A 21,183-nucleotide genomic window follows, 5' to 3' on the forward strand; every position below is an offset into this window, starting at 1 on the left:
TTACTTTGAAATTACCTTCAAAACTTCACATGCTTCATTTCACCATTGCCAATTTTAGCCTGGTTACCAGTAGAAACAAGTACATTCCGTTTTCTAGCTATCTAAAAGCAATTAGCTACATGTTGTTACCATTTGATGACAATGAACAAGCCCAAATGTCATTGGAGTTTTGTAGAAATTGGATATTTTTTTCTTTAGAAATGGAACTGTATATCTCAATATTACCAATCCCAACCGTGTCACAATCTGTCACATTACAGCATATCAAGCAGCAGAACACAGTTATCACTGAAGGGGTATAAAATTAAACATGGGAAGTATCTTTTTCAGGGAAAACTCACTTTCAAAATTTTAGTTAGAGGCAAGTGTCAACTAGAAGATTAGATGTTGATAAATATCTAATTTTGAAAAAGGGGTCCATTTTGTAAAATGTATTCAGCTTTCCAAGAATAAGTCTGTTGGATTTCCCCTACCAGACTGTAAGAGTTTCTGTCAACCATCTATTCAGAAGTAGCTGCTCTACCCCTGTCCCTGACTTCGTTCTAACTACCTCTGTCCCTCTGGGTCTAGAGAAGCCATTTTGATTTTGGGGAATGAACCTATGGCTGGTATAGGTGTGCCGATGGCACAACAAAATGAGGTGGAAAAAAAGGTGCACAGACAAGTGCTGCTTCATTTAGTGATGAGAAAATCTTATGAATATAAATGATTAAGGAGCATGACATTGGATGGTATTGTGGGTTTTTTTGTCTTTTCTAAGAAAAATTAAACTTAGGATTTTACAAGAAAGTTTGACATTAGTTGCAAATGGAACTTTAAATGTTTCCAAGAAACACTGCAGGCAATTATGCTTACCAACACAGCTGAGGCATGAAATTAGAAGATATCTTTAAGTTTGGGGAGAGAATCAGGCTTCTTTTAGCTCCTTTGGCTCTGATTTTTCCCCTTTCAAAATTAGTTTACTGATAAGATTAGAAGGGAGGGAGATTTATTATACCCAATGTTGACTTTTAATAATGTGAGCCAGCAATAGAACGAAATAATTTTTTTAAGAAATGAATGCTCAGTTATTGTGGATTGTGGAACTATACATGAGGGAAACATCATGTGAATTGATAATCTTTTTTCCATTAGGTTTTACTTTTAGAGAAACCTATGAGTGCAAAAATTTGATTGAGGCTTCTGCTCCCACTGCTATTGCATAAAAGTCGAGATACAAATTAATGTTGGCAAAGTTGATAATGACTAAATAGTTCAGATATACACAAACACCATGAGGTCTGCAGCCCCAGGGAAGCAGCGTTGCCAAACAAAGTTTAGAAACCATCACTAGATAAGGAAAAATTTCACTGGATAAGACCATGGATTGGTGTCAGATTGACATGGGTTAGACTTCCAGCTCTGGCACTATTGGTTATGTGATCTTGAGAATTTAACTTGCAAACTTTTGTTTCTTCATTGGTGTAATGGGAATAACAGTAATACTTGTATTATCAGGGTTTTTTGAGGAATAAATGACATAATACATGTAACATGCTTAATAAATTCATAATAAACTCTCAGTGAATATTAGTCATAATTATTATGATGATTGCCATTTATTATATAAAATCCATTATTTCAAAGTTTTCTTCATTTATTTATTTAAAATGCTTCAAGTCAGATATGAGCTACATTGGTTCTTAGCTCAAGTGCACTCAAAATGTGACAAGTTAAACATAATTGATAGAAACTACATTAGTGAGATATAATACTCCATCTTAAGTTTTAAAACAATTTTTCTTTGTGTGATTTCTATCGATTGGATCTGTCAAGTGGTCTTCCCCTGAATGGCAGATATCAATTATAGATTTAATTAGTTCATGTTGGGATGTATGCCTACAGAATTTATCCCACATAAAAATCACCCAGATTTTGTTATTTTATATCCTCAGACCAATGAAGGATTTGAAAAATGTCACCCTTTATATCCCCTTACTTAGTAATGAACAAGACAATGACACACCCTTTATACCATTCTTATAAACAACTGGCCATACAAAAGTCCAAGGGATGGGAACTAGAGTGGTAAGTTTAGTTAGAATATAGGTTCAATAATCAGACAGATTTAAGGTATGGTCTTTAATCAATCACTTATTAGATGCATTGTTTGAGTAAGTTACTTATATTCTCAACTTCAGTTATAAAATGGGTTATTTAATAGTATGTCTTTCAGAAGATGGTTGCTAACGACTAAATGATCAAATGAATGTAAAACATTCAGCGCACTCTGGCTTTCTGTGAATGCTCAATAAAAGTTAATTATTATTTTCGTAATTTTACTGATTTCATTGATTTCTTGGCTGGGTGTTTGTAATCATTTTCATTATTCGTTAAAATATGGGTTTATGCTTTCCATGAACTTCACTGTGTACCATTTATAACTTATACCACACATAGAATTGGCTACAAGGGTAATAAGAGGGTATGAAGATTCTGCACTAAAAAATTGGGAAAAAACATTTGAGGAGCATGATTTGATGAGAGAAATTGGAAACATCCCTCAGACTGGATGAAACTGTCTGTTACTGTCATTAGTTGAATTTGGGGGTTTCAATTATATATGACAAATAACTGAAGAAAAATATCCTACTTCTTTATAGATCATTAATTCCTGATTTTATTTTTAGTATTGGATTATAACAGTTTTGTGGCTATTAATGGACTTCATTTACAAATTTTTTAAACACAAGAAGAACTCTTATATTTTCCTTTAAGGATAAGTTAGTTCTCTAATGAATTCCTTAACAAATCTAATTATTCATAATGTTGAATTGTCAGTTTTGTTGAGAATGAATGTTCTTCAACTCTAGGAAAATTCAAACTATTTTGTTTTTGGATGAATAAAACATTTTCAGGAAAATGTTTCTTAAAATGATATATAGAACATTATGTTCTAATATGGCAGAAGTTGCATATTGAAGCTGATTGTATGCATGAAACCACAAAAGCAGAAATGGCTGTGCTTGATCAAAGGCCTTTGGGCTCTTGGGGCTCATGGGAGTGGCTTTTATGAACTGAGGCATTGGCTTAAGTAACTTTAGGATTTAAGCAAATGTATCATAGTTACAATTTACCACCACTGAAACTGGAAAAGCAGCAGTAATAATGACCACATTAGCTATAATACATTGAAGAGATAAACACAATGTGGTTTTAATCTCTTGAAAGCTATCCTCTCTCTCCCTCTCCCCCTGCCTCCTTCCTTCTCTTTCCCTATATGTCACCTATGAATCACCTAACGTCTTTCCAACTATTTACTCAGACAATGGACAATGGGGCAGACTCCAGACAAAAACTGATACTGTCAAACTTGAAATATGTATATTTTAGTATGACTCCTTTCCCTTCCTTTTTACAATGTTGCCCAAACATAATCATACTCTGTGGAACCTAGAATACCAAATATGTGTTATTCTTCCAGGAAAATGTGGGAAGTGATGCAAAATTATACCCAGAATTTTATTTTTTCAAAAATGTATCACCAATACTGTGATAATTGCATATCACAAAATTAAACCTTTACTCAAAAGGAGGGTGTAAATTTATTATCAGGTATCATATACTTATTTAAATAGGTTTGGCTACTCTCATCATTTTTCATTCTTTGTGGCTACTGGAATCTTTGTCTACTTACTGGATGGAGCTTTCAATGCGGGTGATAGTGAGGAAAGCAGCAAGATTTGCTGTGTAGGATGAGATGACAATCAATGCAAATAGCCACCAAGCCCCCATCATCATTCGAGTAGCCAGAGTCGTGTATGGGACCTCCCCACCTGTAGAAAGAAGCAAATAGAATAAAAGAACATCAACAAGTATTTATTGATAATCTACAGTCATACACAATCAATACCAAATTAACTTTTAAGTACTGAAAAATCTTTCAACACAACAACAACAGCATTGATTTCTGTATTTTGGTTATGTTTATTACTTCATATTTAATTCCCTTTTATGATACTTTTTAAGACCCAGACAAAAAGAACCATTATAAATACTTAGTATAACTTGTTTAAGTGATACTTCTTCTACCTTGTTATTCAACCTTGGAAATAGTTACTCTCTTACAATAACCAGGTAACTACTTTATTTCCAAATGCTTGATTATTCAGTAGTTAGGTGATATTAATACTATTATGCTTATATTTAATATAACCTCAGATTTCTACTTTAATAAATAATATTGAAAATCATTTTTGGTTAAGTTCCTTAGATTCATAGGTTACATATATATTTATACATATGTATATATATATGATATATAGCATAATGTTATATACTATATAATATAGTATATAATTACGTATATATCATATCTTCTTTATTTATTCATCTATTGATGGACACTGGGTTGCTTCTATATCTTGGCTACTATAAATAATCCTGAAATAAATGTAGGGGTATATATACCTTTTTTAATTAATTTTTTTAAAACTCCAGTATAGCTAACATATAGCATTTTATTAGTTTTAGGGATACAATATAGTGATTCAACAATTCTATGCATTATTCAGTGCTCATCATGGTAAATACCCCATCATTTATTTCACCCACACCCTCACCCATCTCCCTTCTAGTAAACATCAGTTTGTTCTCTATAGTTAAGAGTCTGTTTCTTGGCTTCTCTCTCTTTATTTTTTTCCTTTGCTTGTTTGATTTGTTTCTTAAATTACACATATGTGTGAAATCATATGGTTCTGTCTGTCTCTGACTTACTCAGCTTAGTATTATACCCTCTAGCTCCAACCATGTTGTTGCAAATGGTAAGATTTTATTCTTTTTTATGGCTGAGTAATAATCTTATATATATATATATATATATATATATAGAGAGAGAGAGAGAGAGAGAGAGAGAGAGAATATAACTCTATCATATATATCTATCATATATATGATATATATATGATAGATATATATGATAGATATATATCTATATCCTATATCCCATATCTATATCTTATAAGATATAACTATATCTTATATATATCTCGTATCTTCTCTTTATCTATTCATCTACAAATGGACACAGGCTGCTTCCATAATTTGGCTATTTTAAATGCTGCTGCAATAAACATCAGGTTGCATGTATCCCTTTGAATTAGTGTTTCTGTTTTTGTTTTTTTTTTGTATTTTTTGTATTAGTGTTTTTGTACTAGTAAATACCCAATTACTGGATCTGAATTAGTGTCTTCATTTTCTTTGGGTAAATATCCAGTAATGGAATTATTAGATCATATAATATTTCTATTTTTAATTTTTGAGGGACTTCCAGAACAGCTGTTTTCTAGAGTAGTTATACCAATTTACATTTCCACTAATAGTGCACAAGAGTTCTCTTTTCTACACATCCTTATCAACACTTGTTGTTTCTTATCTTTTTGATCCTAGCCATTCTGAGAAGTGTGAGATGATGCCTCATTGTGGTTTTGATTTCAGTTTCCCTGATGATCAGTGATGTGAGCTTGCTTGCATGTGTCTTTTGGCCATCTATATGTCTCCTTTGGAAAAATGTTTATTCAGGTCCCCTGCCCATTTTTTAATTGGTTTGCTTTGTTTTTTTTTTTTTTTTTTTTTTTTTGTTTTTGGTGTTCAGTTGTATAAAGTTACATAAAGTCTTTAACCTTGATTAGAGTTGTTATCACCCACATGAAAGATACTTGTTGAACTTTAACCATGGCATAAAATCTGCAACTTCGGTAATTCAAATATTCTTGTAGAATCCCCCCCCAATTATTTGATATCCACATTTAGAAATCAAATGCTAAATGTAATGATATGTTGGCTTCCATTTCTGGTAATTCAATCCTCCCACTGTAAAAACAATCCTCCCACTGAGAGACATTAGACAAATTAAACATACAATGCATTTAAGAGCTTAAAGAAGCAACAAAAAACTAGAAGACCAAGGTCCTGGAGAAGAAGAAAATCCAGAAATATGACCTGGTATGTAGAACTGCTTTCCCAGAGATATAAATAACAATTTAACAAGAGGAAGCTAAGAGACTGAGAAGCTGAGCAATGATTTTTCAGACTTCAAAGCTTTAAAACTTAGGGCCTAGGTCTTGCCAAATGGAGGGAGGTGGGCCAGAGAAAACCAGAAAATCTTCATTTGCTTAGAAACCAGTAATTACAATTGTATTAAGCCATGGGTCAAAGAAAAATCACAGGAGAAAAGAAGATTTTAAAGTTGATGATAAAAATATTCCACACCAAATTCATTAAGTTTTAATAGCTAATGGGATACAGCTAAATTTGTGTTTAGAAGAAAATTCATAGCCTATGATATATAAGAAGGCTGAAAAATCAGTGAGCTACTCATCAATTTCGAGAAGTTAAAAAAATCACCAATATAAACCTAAAAAATATAGAAGGAAGGAAATAATAAGTATAAGAGAAAAAAATAATAAAAGAGATAAAATACAATAGAGGTTAATCTAACAGAAGTTTGGTCCTTGAAAAGGCCTATAAAAAGCTGTTGAGAGTGATCAGGAATATAAATAAAGACACAAAAATACAACAGAAGTAAATGGATACATTGCTACAGATGTTATAGACACTAGAAGGATAAAAAGAGGAGGATTTTATGTACAATTTTATGCTAATTATTTGAAAATTGAAGTGATAAAGACAAATTCCTAGAAAAATTTTCACCAAAAGAAGCAGAAAGCTGGAATGATTTTATGATTTTTAATGACTTTGAATTTACAATTAAAACTTACTCACCAAAAAATTCAAGGCCAGTGACCTTACTGGAAAAATTTACCAAACTTTTTAGTAGTAATTAACTCTATTTTACAAACTCTTCCTGAAATTAGAAAAAAGAAATGTCCTATTCCATACATTTTATGAAGAACTTTGACAACAAAATCTAAAAAGGTCATTCCAACAAAGGAACATTACAGGCTAATCTTTCATATGATTGTAGATGCACAAGACTTAAATGAATTAACAATCTGAAAATTGCAATTAATAAATAAATAAGAATGTTTGGTTTATTATATGAAAGCTAGGATTTGGTTTGGCATTCAGAAATCAATCACTGGATTCTGATGTCACTGAGATGGCAACATAGGTTGTGGCTGATTTTGCTCCTCTTCATAAGAAGAACAATTAACAACTGTTAATAACAAGACACCACTGAGGACATGAGGGTGGGGCACCCACCCCTGGGCACTGAGACCAAGACTGACTACATCAAAAGGGTAAGAGAAGTGGCTACACATTGACCACATGGACTTCCCCCAGGACAGCACAGTACCACATAGAGAAGTCTCTCCTGAGCTTCCAGCTCCTCCAGTGGGAAGAGGGAACCTGAGGTGGGGGGAGACCAGCCCTATCCCAGCATTATGGGTTAATTTGTTGGAGTCCCTACTCTGATCTCACCCCATGAGGATTGCAAAGGACTCTGTGAAGTCAATCACTAGGAATCTGATTATGATGGAGAAGTAGGAAGGGGTTTGTAACAACCAGCACATGGATGTTGGTAGACCCAGTTCATACCTGTCATACCCAAGTAGTAATCTCAATCTAATTTGTTCATCTGTAGAATGAAGTTGGGAGCACACTCTGACCAATAAACACATCTGCTTGAAGATTTGCCTGATTCGGATCCTCAAATGAGGACTGTTGCTGGCCCCAGAGCCCATTTTGCCCTAACAGGGAGCTGAATTATAGCCCCACCCGCTGTGGAGAATGTCTTCTGGCACCATCTGGTCAGAACAGCTGCAGCAACTCCTGGAAACTATGAGGTCCAGTAGTTCTCAAGCTGAGAGGTGTATAGAGGCAGTAGTTTGCAGAGTCAAGCCAGTGGCCCTATTCAGTCAGGGAACTTGAGGTGTGGTTTGGCTTGAGTTGAGACAACAAAGAGTTTTGCTGGCTTTCAAACTGCTTCTCTCCCTTCTCCTGGGACAAGGAATCTAATTTGTAGACCTGCTCATTACTCAATATAGCCTCCAGCTTGTCCAACCAGGGAACCTAATGAAAGCACACGGGATGCTGCAATACCCATTCATCAGCCCGGCATACAATGACACTCAGACAGAGAGCATAGACCATGGCTTCCCCCATTTGCAGAACAAAATTGGTGGCCTCACCTGCTCCCTGCCATGGATGGGAAGTTAACTTATAGCCCCATCTACTACTGAATATATTCGCCAGACATGAACATCTAGTAAGCCTGACCAGGGAATCCAGGCAATTGAAGAGCCCATTGTACAGCTTCATTCAGGTAAGGAACAAAGTCAGCAGTCCTATCCACTTGTTCTCGGCCAATGGCACACAACCTCATCCCCATCCTTAAACCTCCAACAGTTGCTTTACCCTAAAGTGAACAATAATAGTAGGCTCTACCTGTCTAAGGACATTGCCAGAAGACACATTCAAAAACCAAACTGAGCTGACTGGTGAAGAATGGTCTCTGACAAAGCAGACCTATAAAGTCTGAAAGAGGAGCCTAATTGCTCAAATGTGCAGACACCAATGTTACAAATAAAGAATCATAAATTATCAGGTAAATATGACACCACCAAAGGAAATTAATAAAATTATAATGATTAACCATAAAGAAATGAAGATCAATGAACTGACAAAGAATTCAGAATAATCTTCTTGAGCAAGTTTACTGAGCTACAAGATAACACAGACAGACAACAAAATTAGAAAACCAATGCATAAGCAAAATGAGATATTTGATAAGGAAATAACAACCATCAAAACCAAAAACAAAACCCAGAAACCCTAGAGTTGAAAAATATAATTGGACTGAAGAATTCAGTAGAGAATTTTAAAAGTAGACTTGACCATGTGGAAGAAAAAAAAAATCAGTGACCTGGAGGATAGGACGTTAAAATGAATTAGTCAGAGGAGCCAAAAGAAAGAAGAAAAAGAGTGAAGAAAGCCTATAGGAATAAAAAGACACAATGAAAATAAACAATATTTGTATCATGAAAATTCCAGAAGGAGAGGACCAAAAAGAGGGTCAGAAAGCATATTTAAAGTTATAATAGCTGAGGGTGCCTGGGTGGTTCACTCAGTTAACCATCCAACTCTTGATTTTGGCTCAGGTCATGATCTCATGGTTCATGAGATCAAGCCCCACATGGGGCTCTGCTCTGACAGTGCAGAGCCAGCTTGGGATTCTCTCTCTCTGTCTCTCTCTCTCTCTCTCTCAAAATAAGTAAATAAACATTAAAAAATAATGTCTACTCCCAAAAATTTATAAAAAAAATTATAATAGCTGAAAATCTCTCAAACCTGGGTAGAGAAATGGACATCTAAATCCATGAGGCTCAAACAATCCCAAGTAGGTTGAATTGGAATAGGGTTACCAAAACACATTATTATTAAGTTATCAAAAGTCAAAGACAAAGAAAGAAGTTTAAGACCAGGAAAAGAAAAGAAAGAAGTTACATACAAGGGAATTTACACAAGACAATAGGGGGGAATTTATCAATGAAAACTTTTTAGACCAGAAGAGAATGAGGTAACATGTTCAAGATATTAAAAAAAAAAAATAACTGTCAACCAAAAAATTCTATATACAGTGAAGCTGTCCTTTAGAAATGGAGGAATAAAGACTTTTCCAGAAACAAAAGCTAAAGGAGTTTACTACCAACAGAATTGCCTTAAAAAAATGCTAATGGGGTTTTTCTAGTGGAAGTAAAATAACACATAGTCACAATATAAAAACTTAAAAATATATTGTAAATCTCACTTTAATGGTAAATATAGTCATAGTTAGATTTTGCAATATGATAACAGTGGTATATAATTCAATTATAACTCTAATTTAAAGGTTAAAAAACTAACATAGTAAAAATAATCTATTATATTAAGTATTAATAATATATAATAATAATACAAAGAATTGTAATAATCTATCATTACTTATACAATATTAAAAATGTAGTTGTAATAGAAATAACTTTAAGTATGTGGGGGAGGAGAAGTAAAAGTAAAAGTTTATGAATTCTATTGATGTTGTTATCAGTTTAAAATAGTGTGTTATAAGATTATGAGACATTGTAACCACACACACAAAATACTGTAGTAATTACACAAAATAACATGATAAAAGGAAAGCATACTGATACTAAAAGATAACAAAACACACAAAAGGGCAGCAGGATAAGAAATAAGATATCTATAAGGATAAGAAAAAGAGATCTATAAAACATTAAGAAAACAATGAGCAAAATGGCGATAATAAGTTCTTACCTATCAATAATTGCTTTAAATGTAAAAAGATTAAATTCTCTAATTAAAAGACACAGAATAGATGAATGGATAAAAAAAATCAAGATCCAACAAGATGCTTTCTACAAAAGACTCACTTTAGCATTAAGACACACATACATGGCACAAAAACAGACACATAGACCAATGGAATAGAATAGAAACCCCAGAACTAGACCCACAAACGTATGGCCAACTAATCTTTGACAAAGCAGGAAAGAACAACCAATGGAAAAAAGACAGTCTATTTAACAAATGGTGCTGGGAGAACTGGACAGCAACATGCAGAAGGTTGAAACTAGACCACTTTCTCACACCATTCACAAAAATAAACTCAAAATGGATAAAGGACCTGAATGTGAGACAGGAAACCATCAAAACCCTAGAGGAGAAAGCAGGAAAAGACCTCTCTGACCTCAGCCATAGCAATCTCTTACTTGACACATCCCCAAAGGCAAGGAAATTAAAAGCAAAAATGAATTACTGGGACCTTATGAAGATAAAAAGCTTCTGCACAGCAAAGGAAACAACCAACAAAACTAAAAGGCAACCAATGGAATGGGAAAAGATATTTGCAAATGACATATCGGACAAAGGGCTAGTATCCAAAATCTATAAAGAGCTCACCAAACTCCACACCCAAAAAACAAATAACCCAGTGAAGAAATGGGCAGAAAACATGAATAGACACTACTCTAAAGAAGACATCCGGATGGCCAACAGGCACATGAAAAGATGCTCAACGTTGCTCCTTATCAGGGAAATACAAATCAAAACCACACTCAGATATCACCTCACGCCAGTCAGAGTGGCCAAATTGAACAAATCAGGAGACTATAGATGCTGGAGACTATAGACTATGGATGTGGAGAAACGGGAACCCTCTTGCACTGTTGGTGGGAATGCAAGTTGGTGCAGCCATTCTGGAAAACAGTGTGGAGATTCCTCAGAAAATTAAAAATAGACCTACCCTATGACCCAGCAATAGCACTGCTAAGAATTTACCCAAGGGATACAGGAGTACTGATGCATAGGGGCACTTGTACCCCAATGTTTATAGCAGCACTCTCAACAATAGCCAAATTGTGGAAAGAGCCTAAATGTCCATCAACTGATGAATGGATAAAGAAATCGTGGATGGAACTGGAGAGTGTGATGCTAAGTGAAATAAGCCATACAGAGAAAGACAGATACCATATGTTTTCACTCTTATGTGGATCCTGAGAAACTTGACAGAAACCCATGGGGGAGGGGAAGGAAAAAAAAAAAAGAGGTTAGAGTGGGAGAGAGCCAAAGCATGAGAGACTCTTAAAAACTGAGAACAAACTGAGGGTTGATGGGGGGTGGGAGGGAGGGGAGAGTGGGTGATGGGTATTGGGGAGGGCACCTTTTGGGATGAACACTGGGTGTTGTATGGAAACCATTTTGACAATAAATTTCATATATTGAAAAAAAATAAAATTAAATTAAATTTTAAAAAAATGACACACATACAATGAGAGGGAAGGGAATAGAAAAAGACATTTTAAGCAACATCTGTAACAACAATAACAAAAAACTGGGGTGGCTATATTTATATCAGACAAAATATATTTTAAACTAAAAATGATTAAAAAAATGTCATTATGCAATGATAAAGAGGTCTAAACATCAAGAAAATAAAATAATTACAAACATTTATGTGCCCAGCATTGGAACTTTTAAGTATATAAAGCAGAAACTAAAAGAGTTAAAAAGAGAAATAAATAGTAATTCAGTAACAGTTGGGGGCTTCAATATCTCACTCTCAACAATAGATAGATCATTCAGACAGAAAATCAATAAGGAAACAGCAGTCTTGAAAAATACTATAGACTAACTGGACCTAACAGAGATAACCTAAATATTTTATCTAAACACCAGCTACACATTCTTCTCAAATGCACATGGAACATTTTGTGCAATAGACCATATATTAGGCTACAAAACAAGTCTTCAAAAATTTAGGAAGATTGAAATCATATCAAGTATCTTCTATCACCACAATGGCATGAAACAAGAAATCAATAACAAGAGGAAACCTGGGAAATCATGAACACATTGAGGTTAAGCAATTATCTCCTGAACAACCAATAAGTTCAAGAAGAAATTAAAAGAGAAATAAAAAAAAGGTTTCTTGACACAAATGAAAATGTAAACACAACAATACCAGAACATGTGCGATACAGCAAAAGCAGTTCTAAGAGGCGAGTTCATAGCAATAAACACCTACATTAAGAAGCAAGAGGGATTCCAAATAAACAACCTAACTGTATGCTATAAGAAGCTAGAAAAAGAAGAAGAGGGTTGCTTGGGTGGCTCAGTCAGTTAAGTGTCTAACTTCAGCTCAAGTCATGATCTCACGGTTTGTGGGTTCGAGCCCTGTGTTGGGTTCTGTGCTGACAGCTTGGGGCCTGGTTCCTGCTTAGGATTCTGTGTCTCCCTCTCTCTCTGTTCCTCCCCCGCTCACACTCTGTCTCTCTCTCAAAAATAAATAAAAGATTAAAAAATATTTTTAAATAAATAAAATAAGAAGAAAATGAACCACAAATTAGTAGAATAAAGAAAATAATAAAGACTAGAACAAAAATAAATGAAATATAGACCAGAAAAACAATTGAAAACATTGGCCAAACTATAAGTTGATTCTTTGAAAAGATAAACTGAATTGGCAAACCCTTAACTAAACAAAGGGGGGAAAAAAGAACCCAAATAAAATTATAAATAAAAAGGAGACATTACAACTGATAGCAGAGAAATTCAAAGGATCGTAAGAGATTACTATGAATAACTATTCACCAACAAACCAGACAACCTAGAAGAAATGGAAAAATTCTTAGAAATGTATAACTTTCCAAGACTGAATCAGGACGAAATATAAAATCTGGATATACCATTTGCAAATAAGGAGATTGGAACAGTAATAAAACATCTCCCAACAAAGAAAAGCCCAGGACCAGATCACTTCCCTGGTGAATTTTACCAAACATTAATCTTCAAATTCTTCCAAAAAATAGAAGAAGAGGAAACCCTCTCAAACTTATTTTAGGAGGCCAGCATTATCTTGTACCCAAATCAGAAAAGGACACTACTGGAAAGGAAAATGGTAAGTCAATACCCCTGATGAATACAGATGCAAAAATTCTCAATAAAATATAAGCAAACCAAATGCAGCAGCACATTAAAAAGAATCATTCACCAAGAACAGTAGGATTTATTCTTGGCCCACAAAGATGGTTCAAAACATGCAATTCAATAAATGTGATGCAAGACATTAATAGACTGAAAGAAAATAATCATATGATTATTTTGGTAGATTCAGAAAATGAATTTGACAAAGTTCAACATCTATTCATGATAGAAACTAACGCATTAGGCACAGAAGGAACATATCTCAACATAACAAAGGCCACATGTGACAAGCCTACAGCTAATGTCATACTTAATGGTGAAAGTTTCAAGGCGTTTTTTCCTATGATCAGGATCAAAATAAAAATGCCCACCCTCATCACTCCTAGTGAACATAGTACTAGAAGTCCTAGCTAGAACAATCAAGCAAGAAAAATAAATATAAGGTATCAGAATTGGAAAGAAAGAAGTAAAATTGTCTGACAAGGTTTTATATATAGAAAATTGACATGGTTTTATATATAGAAAATCCTAAGGATTAAATCAAAAACTGTTAGATATAAATAATGACTTCAATAAAGTTGCAGGATACAAAAATAAAACATAAAAATCAGTATACACTAACAAAAAACTTCCTAAAAAAGAAAGAAACCAATTTCATTTCCATTAGCATCAAAAACAGTAAAATACTTAGGAATTAAAGAGGTGAAAGATCTTTATAAGGCACAGATGATATAAATCAAAGAAGACACAAAGAAATGGAAAAGCATTCCATATTCATGGATTAGAACAATTAATATTGTTAAAATGTCAATACTATGAAAAGCCAGCTATAGATTCAGTGCAATTCCTAGCAAGATTCCAAAGGCATTTTTTACAGAAGTAGAAAAAAGTTTAAAAGTTTTAAAATTTATATAGCACCACAAAAGACCCCAAATAGCCAAATCAATCCTGATAAAGAAGAACAAAGCAGAAGGCAACATGGTTCTTGATTTCAAGCTATACTATAAAGCCGCAGTCATCAAAACAGTATGGTGCAGAATAAAAGCAGAGAAATAGTCTAATGAACAGAGTTGATAACCCAAAAATAAACTTATGCATGTACAGTCAACTAATGTTTGACAAGGAGCTAAAAACACTCAGTGGAAAAAAACATATTCTCTTCAATAAATTGAGCTAGAATAATTAAATACTCACATGTAAAAGAACAAGATGAGTATATCTCATAGCACTCACAAAATTTAACTTACATAGATTGAAGACACAAATGTAAGACCTGAAACCATAATACTCCTAGAAGAAAACTTAGAAATAAATCTCCGTGACATGGATCTTGTTAATTTTTAGATATGACATCTGAAGCACAAGCAACAAAGTCAAAGATAAACAAGCAGAACTACATCAAACTGAAAAGCTTCTGCACAGCAAACTAAACCATCAACAAAGTGAAAAGACAACCTACAAAATGGGAAAAAATATTTGCAAACCAAACATCTGATAAGGGTTCATGTACAAATATATAAAGAACTCACACAACTCGATAGCAAAGAAATAACCCAATTAATAACTGGGAAAAGGACCTGAATTGACATTTCTCCAAAGATGAAAAGCCAACAGATACTTGAAAAGATGCTCAACATCACTAGTCATTAGGGAAATGCAAATGAAAACTGCAATGGGATAATTACCTCATGCCTATTAGAACGGTCATCTTCAAAAAGACAAAAGGTAACAAATGCTGGTGAGAGTGTGAAGGAAAAGGAACCCTCCTGCACTGTTGTGGGAATTGAAAATTAGTGCAACCACTATGGAAAACGTTATGGAGGTTCCTCAAAAAATTAAAAATAAAATTACCATGTGATCCAGCAATTCCATTTCACAGAATATATCCAAAGAAAACGAAAACTACTAACTTGAAAAAATATATATTTTTAAATGTTTATTTATTTTTGAGAGAGAGAGAGAGAGAGAGGATAAGCAGGGGTGGGGCGAGAGAGGGAGATAACAGAATCTGAAGCAAACTCTAGGATCTTCACTGTCAGCACAAAGCCTGATGTGGGGCTTGAACTTATGGACCATGAGATCATGACCTGAGCTATAGTCTGATGCTTAACTGACTGAGTCACCCAGGTGCCCCTACGAACTTGAAAATATATCTGTACTCCCATGTTCATACTAATGTTACTTACAATGGCCACAACATGGAAACAACCTAAGTGTTCACTCATGGATGAACACATAAGGAGGTTGTGGTAGGTAGATAGATAGATAGATAGGTAGATGATAGAGAATATATATACATATATACTATCTATAAAAGAATACTATTTATCCATAAAAATGAGGAAATTCTACCATTTGTGACAACATGGCAGTATACCATATTTTGCAGGCAGTATATACCATGTGAAATAAGTGAGATAAAGACAAACACTATATTGTCTCACTTATATATGGGATATAAAAAAAAAAAACAAAACAAAAAAACAAACACACCAAAAACCTCGTAGAAAAAGACATCAGACTTGTGATGACCAAGGCACAGGGTGGGGGGAGGGAGAATTGAAGAAGTCGGTCAATGTACAAACTTCCAGTTATAAGATAAATTAGTACTAGGGATATAATACACAACATAATAACTATAGCAAACACTAATACATGAATTATCAAAAAAAGGTTAAGAGAGCTCATCTTAAAAGATCTCATCCCAAGAAAAACTTTCCTTTTTTTCTTTTTCTTTTTTTCCTTTTTTTTCTTTTCCTTGTATCTATATGAGAAGATGGGTATTAGTTAAATGTATTGTAGTAATCATTTCACAATATATGTGAACCAATCCATCATGCTGTGTGCCTTAAACTCATACAGTGAGGTATGTCAATTATTTTTCAACAAAACTAAAGAAAATGATCATTGGAATTCACTATATCAGCAGTACAAAAGAGTGAAATCCCATAATCATTTAGGTGGATGCAGAAAAGGCACAGATAAAATTCAACATCAGTCTTAAAAAAAAAACAAAAAGCAAAAAACAAAAAACAAGCCTAGAAACAATCCAGCAATCTAGAAATAAAAGAATCGTTCTTAGCTTCACAAAGAGAGTTTTCAGGAAATCTGTAGCAAACATCATATTTATTAATAAAATAAATATTTTTTAGAGACTCTGTTAAAGGCTACAAATTGTTACCACTTCTATTCAACATTCAGTTGAAGGTGCACAGTGTAATGCAACAGGCCAACAACAGCAAGAACAATAGTAAAAAGAAAAAAATAGTTAAGAATTGAAAAAAAATAGCAGTTATGGATTGGAGCTGGTATGAAAATGTATGTAGAAAAACCAAGAGAATATAAGATAAATTGCTAAAATTAATAGGTTAGTTATCAGTTTACTATGGTACACACACAATGTTCAAAGCTCATTCAGATATGCACACCAGCAACAAACTTGGAATTAAAAACATGGAATTAAAAAAAAGTACCATTTACAACCGCATTGAAAATATCAAATACCTAGGTATAAATATGTAAAAGACCTCTACATGAAAATCTGTACACTTTTTTGACTTAAATAAAACAATATTAAACAAATGGATGGGCATATCATGTTTGTTGATCTAAGACTTAATATTATAAGTGTGTAAATTCTTTTCAAATTGATCTATAGATTTAGTGAAATACCAATCAAAATGCCAGGTTCTTTTTGTAAGAGATAGAAGGAGAGAAAGAATAAAAAGCTGAATATAAAATTTGTATGAAATTGCGAAAGGATAAAAATAGCCAAGACAATGTTCAAGAAGAAAAAGCTGACTGTAGTCAGCTGCAGTCAGCTGGTCTAGCTGACTATAGCTGTATATAGTAATTAAGACAGCGTGGTATTTATACAAGGATAGACCATATCAATGAAAATTACCCATGTATACATAGAAACTTGATTTATGCCCAGCTGGCTCTGCAATTTGTAGAGAAAGGGAGGTCTTTTCAATAACTACTACTAGGTTAATTTGGATACACACGTGAAAAATACTGAAACTTGTCTGCTCATTTACAACACACACAGAAATCAACACCAAAAGGCTTATATATATAAATATAAAATACAAACACTAAAAGTTCTAGAAAATAATACAAGAGAATGCATCTAATATATCCCCATGATCAGGCAGCAAAAGATTTCTTGAACAGAGCACAGAAGAAAAGATTGATAGATTTGACTAAAATAATACTTTGTAGATCAAAAGACACCACTAAAAGAGTGAAGATAAACCACAGCAGAAGATAATTTGTAACACACATATGTACCAAAAATAACTTCTATAAATCAGTAAGAATAAAACACATGGTAATTAGAAAAATGGGCAAGAGGTTTCATAAAAGATAAATGGCAATAAAGGTGAAAAGATGGCAACCTCATTAGTTATTAGGGATATGCAAACTAAAACAAAATTTAATACTACCACAGAGCCACCAGAATAATTAAAATAAATAGACAATATCAATTGTTTGCAAGGATGTGGAGTTACTAGAATACTGTTGGCAGGATGGTAATTTGATTCAGTCATTTTGATGAACAATTTGGCAGCATCTCTGAAAACTACTATATGCCTATCTTAAAACTCAGAAATTCTACTCTTGGCGGGGAGCCTGGGTGGCTCAGTTGGTTGGGCATCCGACTTTGGCCCAGATCATGATTTCACGGTTCGTGGGTTTGAGCCCCGCATCGGGCTCTGTGCTGACAGCTCAGAGCCTGGAGTCTGCTTTGAGTTCTGTGTTTCCCTCTCTCTCTGCCCCTTCCCTACTCACGCTCTGTCTGCCTCTCAAAAGTAAACATTGAAAAGAAAATTTAGAAAAAAAAAAAAAAAAAGAAATTCTACTCTTGGTATATATCCCAAAGAGACAAACACAGAAAAAGGTTCATAGCAACATTATTCATGATAGCCTCAAACTGGAAACAGCCTACACACTTTTTGAGAGTAGAATGGATAAAGAAACTGTGGTATATTCATACAATGGAATATTGTATGAAGACAGATTTAATTTAAATATAACACCACAAATGGATTTCACAAACTAAATGTTGAGTAAAACACAAGTGAAAAACCCCACACTGTATGATAACTGTTCAAAAACAGGCAACATGAATGGTAGTACTGGTAATCTTATAAGTGGTTACCTTTGGGGATAAACAATAATGGTTGAGACGGGGGCAATGGGGGCTGTGTCCCCGCTAATGTTCTATCTTTTTCTAGGTAGTAATCACACAGGTGCTGCATTGCTGGCGGTAATTCATTGAGCTGCACATTTAAGTTTATGTACTTTTATGTATGTAAATAATATTTCACAATTAAATAAAACCAAGTAAAGGAAGAAAGTAAGGAGAGAAAAGGGTGAGTTTAACGAAGATCATCCCCCCCTTTTTTTCCTTGTCTCCACAGTTTAAAAAAATTTTTCATAAATTCAGGATACTAGAGGCAACAAGTAGGTAGAAGACGAAAAATTATCTACTAAATTAAAAACACAATCCTACATGGCTAAGGTGTGGCAGAATTTAGACTGGCAATTCCTGCCACTTCAGGATGTGCAAAAGTCTGACTTTAGGGTTGGATATTTTGATTCTTATAATTCCTGCTGAGTTTGAAATCTCCCAATATCACTCTCTAGAAGTGTGTAGAATTTATATTTTCCAAAGTGACCCCTCTGCTTTAGGGAAAAATCTTCTTAACAGATTTGCATGTTGATGTGACTGGTTTGCCACATCAAAAAATATATCAACCTTGCTACTGTATATATTATCTTGCTTATAAAAGTTGTGAAACAGATAAAACAATGTTTTTCCCTCAGGCAAGATTGTGAAACTTGATAACTTCACTTGAGTCAGGCAAATTTTATTGCTCTAAATCTTATTCTGTGCAAGTATATATGTATGCATCTTTGTGTGTGTCTGAAAATATCGAACAGTTATTGCTAAACCTCTCCCATTTGGTTGTTTGGTAAATTAGTTCCTCATAGGTTTTAAAACTCACAGAATGTTTAGTATACAATCTTGGATGGTGGAACTATTAAGAAAAAATAAAATAAGAATTATAAAAGAAAATTATTTTTCCTTATAAATTTTCTTTTTTCAAGAATTGGATTCTTATTGGAACAAGGTTACTAGCAAAATGGCTAAAATATCTTATAGCAAATAGGAAGCTTCCAATATTATGGGTGAATGATATGTTCAAGTAGATTGGTTAAGTGTAATGTCAATAAATGTTAAAATGTTTCACACAAAATCACAGTTTAGAAAAGATAAAGAAGAAAGTTGTTGGCAATCACCCATTGCCAGGGCAATCCCATTTAGGGATGGAAGAGAATGTAAATGCTGAAGATAATGTAAGTCACACTTATATATTAATCTATTCCTTGGAGCTCATTTATAAATAGTCAAATTGACAAACTATGACTAAATTTGAAAGTGCTTTAATATGTTTTCCCTTGGTAGAGGGTCTAGGGGTATAAGAAGGGGCACGAAAGATACGTATGATTTGCTGTTGTCCACAGTATAGTAGGTTAATTGTTTGAACCCAATTGCAAGGAGGGCAGGTTTCTACAATGTGGCATGCCTATTATTGGTACAACAGATAGTTTTACGTGGTAGGGAGGAATAATGTAAAATCACATTGTGTTATGTTGTGAAGGTTGTACCATTTAAAATGCTCTTTAAATATTTTCTTATCACAGCAAGAACAAAGCCTCTGCTTGGTGATAAGAAGTTTCTTTAAAGTTTCGTATCTATTTTTGGGGCGCCTGGGTGGCTCAGTCGGTTGAGCATCCGACTTCAGCTCAGATCACGATCTTGCAGTCAGTGAGTTCGGGCCCTGCATCAGGCTCTGTGCTGACAGCTCAGAGCCTAGTGCCTGCTTTGGATTCTGTGTCTCCCCCTCTCTCTGCTCCTCCCCCACTCGTGCTCTGTCTCTCTCTGTCTCTGAAAAAAATGAATAAATGTTAAAAAAGTTAAAAAAATAAACTTTCATATCTATCGTTATAAAGGGAAGGCAAATCTTAAACTCTCTTTGACAGACAATATAACAAACTAGAATCTGATAAAGTTTCAGTTATTATATAAGTATAATTATTTCATATTATACTTATGTGATATTTTCTATTTAATGCAAATGGCACTGCTTTTATATCAGCAAACATAACCTTTATTAACAACTTTTACCCCTCTAAAATCATCTCAGTTTAAAATACTCCACTCTCCTATGCCATCATCTATCTTTTTTTTTAAGTTTTTATTTTAATCACTCAGTGTTCATCATCATTTATCTTTTGAACTTTTTCTATCAGGTCTACAGTCCCACCAAAAATTTCTGTAATAAACACAGGGATGCATATATCTTTTTGAATTAGAATTTTCATTTTTTCCAAACAGATAGCCAGTAATGGAATTTCTGGATCACATGACAGTTCTATTTTTAATTTTTAGAGTAGCTTTCATACTGTTTTCTAGAGCAGCTGAACCAGTTTGCATTCCCACCAACAGTGCATGAGAATTCCCTTTTCTCCACATCCATGCCAGCATTTGTTATTTCTTTCTTTTTGATATTAGCCATTCTGACAGGTGTGAGGTGATGATCTCATTGTGGTTTTGATTCATATTTCCTTGATGATTAGTGATATAGAGCTTTTCTTGTGCCTATTGGCCATCTATATATCTTCTTTGGGAAGATGTCTCTTAAGAAGTTCTGCCTGTTTTTTAAATCAGATTGTTATTGAGTGGTTAGT

At 33.9% G+C, this 21,183-nt stretch overlaps 1 protein-coding gene across 2 annotated transcripts in view; it reads right to left on the bottom strand.

The window, feature by feature from the left end:
- Window positions 1–21,183, bottom strand: part of GRID2 (glutamate ionotropic receptor delta type subunit 2) — a 1,443,376-nt gene that overhangs the window by 245,885 nt on the left and 1,176,308 nt on the right. For both annotated transcript variants that reach the window (XM_042984179.1, XM_042984178.1), the window contains one exon: window positions 3,677–3,815. In XM_042984179.1, coding sequence (XP_042840113.1) covers window positions 3,677–3,815 — 139 coding nt within the window. The remainder of the gene's footprint in view (window positions 1–3,676; window positions 3,816–21,183) is intronic.

Source organism: Panthera tigris, chromosome B1 (genome assembly GCF_018350195.1).
Source record: "Panthera tigris isolate Pti1 chromosome B1, P.tigris_Pti1_mat1.1, whole genome shotgun sequence".
NCBI lineage: Eukaryota > Metazoa > Chordata > Mammalia > Carnivora > Felidae > Panthera > Panthera tigris.